The 10,519-nt window shown below is 40.8% G+C and overlaps 1 protein-coding gene across 1 annotated transcript; it reads right to left on the reverse strand.

Moving 5' to 3' along the window:
• Nucleotides 1–597: 597 nt before the first annotated feature.
• On the reverse strand, nucleotides 598–5,891 carry tamm41 (TAM41 mitochondrial translocator assembly and maintenance homolog). The gene is made up of 8 exons (XM_031848028.1): nucleotides 5,521–5,891; nucleotides 4,887–5,069; nucleotides 4,489–4,581; nucleotides 4,062–4,212; nucleotides 3,400–3,545; nucleotides 2,065–2,230; nucleotides 1,616–1,678; nucleotides 598–1,308 (listed from the first exon to the last, which is right to left on the reverse strand). The coding sequence occupies exons 1-8, from the start codon at nucleotides 5,656–5,658 to the stop codon at nucleotides 1,217–1,219; spliced, it is 1,032 nt and encodes a 343-aa protein (XP_031703888.1). The 5' UTR covers nucleotides 5,659–5,891; the 3' UTR covers nucleotides 598–1,216.
• Nucleotides 5,892–10,519: the final 4,628 nt, after the last annotated feature.

Raw genomic sequence — 10,519 nt, forward strand, 5'->3', positions numbered from 1 at the left:
GAGGAGTGATATTTTGAAATATAGTATTTATAATCATACAGTTGTAAAATAATTAACTAACTATGTAAGATGTTGGGATTTACTCTAACCTATATTAGGACAGTGTTTTTATGCTCTCATTCACTCACTCATCTCTCGCTCTCTGGCTCCTACTCTATCAGCTGACAGTGGGCGATTTTGCCACGGCCTCCCTCAGCCAATCATATATTTTCTGTCAAACTTTAAAGACCTGTTCTCTTCTGTGCAGTCAGCTGTCATTTCAGTACAAACCGATGTGACCCTCCTCCCCATTCATCATCACATCCGGTGCTCAAGGTTTCTTCCACTGAGGGCAGTCCCACTCAAACATGCCATCATCTAGATCTTCAGCCTGCCCCTACTGTCTTCAACAACTCCACCAGTGTCGACTCTCCAAAATGTTTACTTTACTTTGCACAATTTAATAAATGTATTTGTTCACTGTAAATTAAGTTTCTCCTGATTTAACAACCTGTGTCTCCCTGTATAAGTGTGTCAATTATCTCCCAGTGGCTTCAGTTCTATTTATTATGTTTTTTGTGATGTATGTCATGTTATTTCAAACTAATTTGCAATCATAAGAAGCGTGGTCTTCGTTGGTGAAATGTTTCTTATATACAAAGAACAATTACTTATCGTAAAACTCCAAAAATATAGTAGAGTAAAAACTTTTCGGTGTGTTTTCTAGAAACTACAGGTCTGATGAGGAAAGTGGGAACAGGTGTGTAGGTGGGAGGGGATGTCATGTGACCAGGACTGGCAGGTCTGGGAGTGAGCAGGGGCTGGAGAGAAGGACAGAGAGCCAGGACAGGCAAAACCACCAACCCACTACAAAGTCTCTGCCCTCCCTCGAACTTCTCAGACAGTTTAGAGAGATAGCCAGTTCCCCAGCCAGTCACTGTAGTCATTATGCAGAATGGTCCAGTCTGTAGTACCATTAAATGTCAGCCGTAATTTAGTCAGGCTCGTGAAATGTCACCCTCTCTCTACAACTTTTATGAATCGCATGACAAAGGGCAGTTGTACAGACGGTTCTACACTATTCAAACACAGACCTACGCCTGCTCAGTGATTCAACCAGGAGGGGAGTGCGTGATTCGTCCAGCCACAGTGTGTCAGGGTAAAAATCAAAGGATGGATGTCTGTTGTCTGGCTGACAGTTTCTAGAGAAAGACGGATTCCTGGTAAACCGACAGGATCAGGACATCTGAGAGACAGACGGCTTCCTCCTCCAACCCTTCCACATCTTCCTCAGCTTCTTTGAGCTGTACGACACCGTCTTCCACAAGCCTGGGGAGGAAGAAACAGTTAACTGAATATTAGAAGAACATTATTTCTGCACTCAAACAGTAGTTAATACACAGTGGAAGGTTTAAGAACTAGTTTATCCAAAGACATGCACAACGCGTACAGGCCATGAAATATGTTAATTGGCCGTGCAGTTACCATACAGAGAGTGGTATCAATCTTCCTCTGTACCTCTTGGCAAAAACAGGATAATGTATGAGCGCCAAATCAGCATTTACTAACAAAACCTGACAGTGAAGAATGTAGGATTTTTCCCCAAATATACAATGAAGAAACAAAGAGTGCCTACCTGCTGTAGCAATGCCTTTGATACTCTGTGTTATACTGGAGGATTTCACAATAGATGAAATACCTGAGGAGGAACAAAAACATGCGCAAACATGCAATTATACAACAGCTAACATCTCATCACTCTGAAATATGATTTTGTGATATGCTACTTGTGGACACAATTACAAAAAAATAAATAATTGCCATTTACAAGCTGTGCTACATGTTTGATTTTGATGAACCGATGGGTCGTCTTTTGACAATATGGTATAATATATTCCTAACATTACTCATTTGCTGCATAATTCTACCATCATTATTATTCACCCTACACAACGTCAGCCGTGATCTGTAAAACCAACGTGCTCTTTATTTCAGATCGCACTGAGTGAATTTTAATGAATGAATTTGAATGAGAGTGATGACTTTTCCTGTCCTCCATCACTGAACCCGCCCGTTAGTCCGAACCTTGTTGAACGACAGCTCCACAGTCTGGGTCCTGAGCGACCTGCAGCAGAATCTCCTCCACGTCTCGGTTTTTCCCCGGAGGATCGACCAGCTTTGTGATCCTCTGCTGGAGGGTCCGGGGCAACGCCATCAGCTGGATGAACTGGCCCTCTGGGCTTTTGTCCACCTGCAGGCGCACAAAGGAGAATAAATGAACAGCGATGCCTAGAGTAGGCTGAGCAGCACTATCGCATCCACAGGTCTCATGTGACACTAATGTAGTCCAATAAACAGAGTGCATTGTTGTTAGGAGCCTGTATAAATCTATCTCAAGATAATACAACTATGATGTGTAGAAGAAAGTATTGGAGTGGGTGAAACTATATTGACTTTAAACAGTCAACATTTAAAAACACTAATTACAGCCTCGCAACGACTAAGTTGGAAACTTCTTGTCGCTGTACGAAGGAGCTGGTTCGTGCATGTGGGACTTCTACCGCACAGTCTAACGACGTACAAGGGCGCAAGTGTATTTCCCATATGCAACACTAACGGCGCACAATTCCCCCAAAGCACTGTTCACTGCAAAGTGTGTCACTCACACACATAAAAACCCTCCGAACCACTTATTCCTGTTATTCCAGGATGGTGTGACGAGTGTTTCCTTGGTATAATAACAGGAAGTGGTGGAGACATTTAATAGTAGTAATAATACAAAAAGAAGATGAACAACCTTACCACAGTAAACATGAAAGAGGATTATATATTAAACCATTAAATATGCAAACAGAGACACATGTTGAGTCGATAATGTATTAAAGCAGGTAACAGTGCCAGGTCAGTCACACCCCATCTAAGGTTTACTACCAAGGCTGTGAGCACACTGTGTGCTCCTCAGGCCAAAGCTGTGCTCCTGTTACTTTAAACATGTGTTTGCCAGTTTCACTGACAAGGCACGACACATGGAACATCTTTTTTCAAAGGCAGTACAAGACACGCATTTTAAGGCAGTTATGGTAATCGGTAAGTTTTTTTTTTTACATTTCTGTCACCATTTTTCATGAAAGAGCTTCAAGGTATTACATTCATAATTACAGATGTATTTGGCCAAGGTAGAAGTAGAGTACACCTTTATACCGCAGACGCCTTGTAGATCCACAAACTTTGCTTAAGAGGACTGAAACATCAAGAGCGATTTCTCACATTGATACCCATGGATTTTTTGAGAGACACAGGTAAATGACACATGAGTGACAAGGAAAAACTGTATATACAGCACACAGTGCGCTCTAGTGTTGCTCACACATCAAGTAAGACAATACAATTGTGTCGTGTTTGGAGCATTTAAGTGTATACCTCCAGCTTTCCGTGTTGAGGTTTGTAGACCACTTGAGGGCAGTCCTGCAGGAGGTTGCTGTACAGAATCCGGAAGTGCTGAATGTTGTCCTTGACGAGATTGGCCACCTTAGATTTATCTTCTCCGATCACCATTCGAAAATCCCCTGAAGAGGCACAGACGCAATGTTTTCCCTGAAGCGTATTATATTTGCTTTACAGTTTTTCATCTTTGCTGTAGTAAGATGAGATGATTCACGCTTTTATTGATCCCAAGAGAGGAAAATCCAGGTGTTGCAGTAGCACAAGGACATAAATAGGACTCAGTATTACACACCAAGATATTAAACTCCTTCTGGTGTTCAGTTCCCAGTGCAAAATGTGATACAACACTCATTAGCACATTATTCATGACCATCTGCTTCTGTAGGGAACCTACATAGCAACACTCCCCTTGTTTAATAGCACATTGTTAGCAGGAAAACATTTGTTGGGTTTAACATGAATTCAGTATGTGTAATTAGGAGAAAAAGGGGAATTATTTTCATATCTAAACCTACAACTCATCTCGGTGCAATTACTACAACTGATTCAGTACATTTGTGTCCAAGCATGCGTGCATCTTATATACGTGTACCGTGTTTATTCTTCATCTGGCTTTTAGAGTTGTGTGGGTGAGTTACCGGCATAAGAAAGACCAGCTATCTGCAGGAAGAGGTCTTCCTCGGTGAAGCTCTCCGGCAACATGAGGAAGGAGGCCGTCACAGCACTCTTCAGGTTGGCCACCAGAGCAGCTCGGAGCTTTCCATTCTCATTCTGCAGCAGCATCTTCACCTGCGTGGGAACACACATGAACACACACAAGCATGAATGTGTACATTTGTGCAACCTGAAGATTAAACTGAATAGGTAGTCCATTTTTAAAGAATCCCAAGACTGTGCAACAAGACTGTCCTGTAGTCTTTTAGAAAAATAAATAATGCATTCCACTGTTTCAACCTATCTTAAATAACTTTGTAATGGAGAGTGTGTCCAATAGATGATTGTACAATAAAATAATCAGCTCAGTTTTTTCTGATTGATCCAAAAATAGTTATTCATGAGACTTACTGGTTTGTGAAGGCGTCCAGCAACATAAATGGTCTTCCAGTGCATCAGGTCATCTATGACAGACTCTGTACTGATCACACCATATTTGATTATCTGAGAAGAATAGGAGGTCATTAAAGTGTGTAGTTAATCAAGTGTAGTCAGACAAAAACAATAAAATAATCTTAGCCAGAGATGTAGTGAATTACTGCTACCCAAACATTTTATGATGTTAAGACAATGTCTGTCCAGCCTCAAACTCAGCAGCTATCGGTACATTACGTCTGCTAATAATGATACTATTGTTTGAAACAAAAAGTCAGACAATTAACAAAAATGAATGCGAGAAGCAAATACAGCGTGAGGAACTATGACTGCCTGAGAAAAACACGAGGAGACTTGAGTATAAATGTAAGTACCTTTCCATCCACAGGCACCAGTGTGTTGTAGTATACAAAGGCCCCGTGTTCACTTTGTACGGAGCTGATCGCAGTGGGGCCCAGCAGCTTGAGGATGGAGTAGTGTTTGCGATTCTGCAGCAGATTCATGGTGTGCCACGTCACCGGGTCGTCCACCGCGAACACAAAGTCTAGCATGTTCTTCTGTATACGACAAAAAGGTAAACAAAACACAAGAACATTACACTTTCTTATCCAATGAGACAGGATACAGCTTCACATTCTAACATTGAACACTGTTGTTTATTAACTTCTATTAGGTTCTTATTGTGATGATATTGTGAGTTATGTTGTCCAAATTATTGAAACTGAGGAAATTGTAATTCAAAATGACATCACAAAATATTATTGATTGTCTTATAGTTACACTCGTGAAGAGAGTTTTGTCTGACGTAATACATAACAGAGGAGCACAGCTGATGGCACTGAAAACATTTGGATCATTTCACGTTACATTTTTGTGACAGATACTTTGGGAACGTTAGTCTGATACTTGACAACCAACAATGTCACTGTGCCGATGTAGTAACGTTAGAGTTAGTTTACAGTGCACGTTTGTCACGAGCAGAGTTTGTAAACTAGCAGGTCCACGTACCTCCATTTGACCTTGGTCGGTCCCGTGTTGTTTAAAAACGCCAGAGCCATAGGCAAAAGCTAGACTGATGTCCTGAGGAAACTGTGATAAAATCCGCCTGTACAGCACGCCGGTGCTGTGCAAAGCTGGAAGAGTCATTTTGAAATAAGTTAGCTATGATAGCTTTCCAGCAGCAACACGAGCTGGTTTATAAGCGAAATATCGGAATAAACAATGTGTAAAGCGACGTTTCTGCAGCATAAAGTGAAAGACACATTTCAGACTGAGAGGCTCTGCGCCACTAAATGCGACAACTGCCACGGAATAGCACTACAATTGAGAGTTTTTTGCGTTTAAATGCGTCCACCAGGTCAGTTTGGGTCGCTCTGCACTTGACAGTCGATTTAAATGTGCGTCACGGAGTGCGCTGCGGGCTAGAGGCTCATGGGAAATGGAGTCAGAAATGGAATTTAAGAAAAAAAGAGACGTTACACTGTCGTTAAACAGCCAAAAATAACGACTATTCTGTGAGTTATTTTGGACGTAGCTTCGTCTATGATTTCATACAGTCGTAAAATGTAAACCGGGCAACACATGGCAGTGTTTTAGTATATTTAAGTAGCTCTAAAGTTAGCCAGCAGAGGGGGTTTTCGACCAAGTTCAGCTAGTGTCAGCTGTTAAGGGTCAATATGCTAAAGGTGATTTGTATGGATAGTTGTGTACAGTGAAAATGGAAATAATTTTAAAAAATGTATTACACAAAGTCATTTAAAGCCCTGTACATTTCCTTCATTCTGAAAAATATTTTTTCCCATCTCTTTTGACTTAATGTATTTATCTTTCTGAAGTTAATTATATAATTTTGAGAGACTGATATGATGAGCTTATGTTTAAATAAGCGCTAGTGTCTGAAGTTCCTTTCACAAAGCATAGTAGCTACATGTGAAGTGCTAAACTGAACAATCATAAAAGTCCCTTTTTCTTTGTTTTGTATTTGAGAAAGAATATAATTGACACAGTATATACCAGGAAAGGTCATTTAATTAGATTCGTTTTCTCTATTCTCAAGTTTCATTTTCCGTGGTGTTTGAATTTTGTATTACATTACACATGTTGTCAAAAAAATCTATGACAATTTAATGATCCTGACATGATAATACTGATTGCTCCTGACGGGATCCAGACTTTTATATTTGGCAGTGGAGTTTGGGGCTTGAACTCTTGGAGATAATAAATACAAACTGAGAAAACAAATGACAGCAAATACTACATTTAAACCAACTTGAAATCAAAAGACACCAAGCGCATCTGTGAAACGTAGAATTAATCTTGACTGTGATAAGTACTGTATCAGTCAAATCCAAACAGCTTCTGAGGCCATCATCATTCTTGTCTCTGGTCTTATGGGCCCAAAGCTCACATCTATTGGAATGAATTAATATTGAATTTAGAGTGATGACGATCAACGATATGTCTGGAGCTCATTATGGGATTGTCAAGGGTTGGACAAATACTATCTTCCTAGTAATTTATGTAAACCATCCTCTCAGCCAAATGAATATTGATAAGGTCACTGAATCCTGACTAACAGGCTCACTCATTCTGTGAAAGTGTCTTAATTCAGGGAAAGTGAAGCACCATTAGGAATAAAAACTACATTAATTCTATACTACATCATGTTCCTGTTGAATTCATTCTTGACCCTATACTTAAGTCCATATTTGCTTTCTGCTAACCTCCAGTTAAGCGCACAGTTGGATGATGATCATCAATGAGCAACACTTGTCACATGACACATAGTATTTTTTTTTCCATTGTTAATGTTAAAAATACGAAAAAAATATCTGGCCCTTTGGCTGCTAAATGCTCCACTGTGTTCACCAGCTAGTCGCTAACTTAGTCTGGCTGTTTGCTGTTGAGCAGGTGGTGTACAGTCTTTCTTTGAGGACAGTTTTCACTGAAAGATGTGGCCTGATGTGACCAAAACAGCGCTATGAGGGTGGTAAGTGTGAACCCAAATATAGCTGTTGTAGCCAAAGAGCTGACAGTTGCTATAAAGACAAGGGGAGCTGCAGATTTGTGTGATAATTGGCTGTAGGTGCATCAGTACGAGAGACCCCTTTCACATTGCCGATGATTGCCGATCATTGTTGTTCATTGTTGATCGTTTCCGATTGTTGCCGATCGTTGCCGATCTTTGCTGATATATATATATATATATATATATAACAGCATGTGGGGAAAAAAAACAACCAAAAATATCTTCGAATTGTAGCCAAAGGAGAAGAAGAAGAAGAAGAAGGATACACATTTCTACTGATTTCTGAGCTTTTTTAGTCTTTAAAGCAGAATCCACCACTCGTTTACTTCTGTAAAGTTAGATAAGCGACAGCAAACTGGTTGCAAGCAAGTGGACCAGAACAAAGGCTTGTAAATATAGAGAGCTTACACTCACACCTCAGTCTCTTCTCACAGTGTGTGTGTGGGCCAGTGTGAAAACGAAACCTGAAGAGAAGGTTGTCTTTGTAACTCCTTGTTTGGAACCAAAACAATTCATTAAACTGAATCAATATTTGTGGTGTTTGCAGGTTGATTTTTTAATTTGAAATAATTCGACAGATGTTTCTACACCGAGGATCAGTCACATGATCTGCAGCTCACAGTACCTTTCCTTGAGTTTGAGTGAACACTTCATTTCAATGTCAGCAGCTTTAATGGTTCAGCAAATACTCAGACTGCAGTCTAATGCTGCTGGTATTACATAAACATCAAGTCAGTCACTTAGTTCAGCATGAATATTATAATTAAACTACAAGAAGAAGAATACAGATTATAGTGAATAGTGCAAATGCTCCCGGGCAATTTAAAGCTCACCTGATAGTAATTCACCAGCTTGCATATACACTCAAGTACACACACACACACACACACACACACACACACACACATGCACTAAATAGGGGAATCTTTTCAGCTTTTGCACACCTGTTGCCATGGAGATTGCCATTGCTGCCCATGCCGAGTGAAGGAACATCAAAAGAAAATGCTCCATTAAACAAACACACTCACACAGACACACACATACACACACAAACAGACACACACAGACTCACACACTCACACAGACACACACACATACACACAAACAAACAGATACACACACTCACACAGACACACACACATACACACAAACAAACAGACACACATAGACACACACACACACACACACACACACTTGTGTAGATGCACAGCTGCTCAAGGCCCCCAGAAGAAGAGACAAACAGAAGCAGCCACTTTAAACTTACTCCACTGAAGGGTGACAGTGTCACTGAGCAGGGAGGAAGCCAGTAATATTCATCATATAGGAGTCATCAGCAGAGCTAAAATGCACATTTGAGGTTAGATGAGACACGGTTAGTACCTTGAGTGACAATGTTATTGGTTTTTAATGCTCTTGCGGGTCACTTACATTTGCGGCAGCCGCATGACTGGTGCTATTTCGGTAATACTTAACATATTTACTTTTCAACATTCTACCTGGCTCCTGTTGATTATTTATGAATGAACTCTGAGACGGATTGATGCCAGCTTCTTGTCTTTTATTCTTGTATTCTGTTATACTAAATAGTACGGACCACTCTGGTGTCACATGTGAAAATTGTTGCCACATATTTTTGGTTATATTGTATGACAACAAACCCATCGCAACATGCTGTTGTAACCTGAATGCTTTGTACCATTACTGCCGTTCATAAGCCCCGCCTCCACCCCAGCATCCACCTGGATCTCTGTTCAGGGGGGAATTATTATCACCATTCCCAAATCCCTGCCGTGCTGAGCTTTGTTTATCATCGTGGTGAGCGACGAGGAAGGAGCCTAAACACCAAACATCAGCTGTAGGTATTCTGCATTCATACGATACTTCACATGGTAGTTGGGCGACTGCAAGGTTTATAATGCTTGGAGGTAGTACTAAATATTTTGCTTCTACCTTTTGCTCGTCGGTGTGCTGATTGTTCATTCTTGTATTTTTATAGTTAGGCTTTCCAAGCCAACTTTTGTTCCACTCGTTGCCATGGCATTTTTTAATCTAGAATTCTGTTTTGTGCCTAAAAATGTACAGAAAAAATGTAGAGTACAGCTCGGCCTATCGCAGAAATATCAGTCTCTTCAGCACTACAAGACAGAGTGCATTGTGTTATGTGTGTGTGTGTGTGTGTGTCTAGTGCACACACACCTGGTCAAATGGTGTTTTGGGGGATTTTGTAGCTCCATCCATCCCTCAGAACACACAGCGCTGTTTAAGTTCATTCAGAGAGCTATCTTTTATAATAGCTCTGCTCAATCTGCATTATTCCCTCAAATAGCTTCAAAGTCAAGGATAGACTTGTTTTTAACTGAGTCATAGCATCCGGACTCATTTGTAATGCAAGAGGCACAGTGAAGGGACCTCTGTGAGGGTCTGGGATTGTAGACCTCGTGTTGAGACAGGACTAGACTGTAACTTTACATCATTATATAACCCGGTTGTTTCCTGGGTTGAGCCCCCTCTGTTCTCAATTAACCTGCAGATGCATCTGAGATTACTCCCTGCAAGGAACACTTCCATTTATCCACTTCTAAGCCGCCCCATTACATCTAGTCATTAAACTAGATTATTTTTCCGTTAATTCAAATTTGAGTTGAAATTGAATTGAATGATTCATCAAAAAAGTCGAATTTATACGCATGCCCCCGCTGAGGTTGTAGCATGTACTGTATGACACCATGTCATGAGCACCGACCGTCAATGCCAGATGTGCACAGAGCTGTTCACATTTTTCATAGATTATCTAAATTGAGCCAGTGAAGCCACAGGAGGTTTGACCCTGGCATACTCACCCACACACACACACACACACACACACGGACATCTGCAGTTGATCCCCCCCAAAGCAGCATTTAATCAGGTTTGTGCTCACGCACAGACACAAACACACACACACACACACACACACACACACACACACACACACACACA

This window comes from Anarrhichthys ocellatus, unplaced genomic scaffold (assembly GCF_004355925.1).
Source record: "Anarrhichthys ocellatus isolate YVR2014 unplaced genomic scaffold, GSC_Weel_1.0 scaffold1, whole genome shotgun sequence".
Classification (NCBI taxonomy): Eukaryota; Metazoa; Chordata; class Actinopteri; order Perciformes; family Anarhichadidae; genus Anarrhichthys; species Anarrhichthys ocellatus.

Coding starts and splice junctions, on each gene's coding strand:
- tamm41 (XM_031848028.1), bottom strand. CDS start 5,658: ATGACTCTTCCAGCTTTGCACAGCACCGGCGTGCTGTACAGGCGGATT. Junction 4,213..4,488: donor CTGGACGCCTTCACAAACCA/GTAAGTCTCATG, acceptor GTTCCCACGCAG/GTGAAGATGCTGCTGCAGAA. Junction 3,546..4,061: donor AGCTGGTCTTTCTTATGCCG/GTAACTCACCCA, acceptor GTGCCTCTTCAG/GGGATTTTCGAATGGTGATC.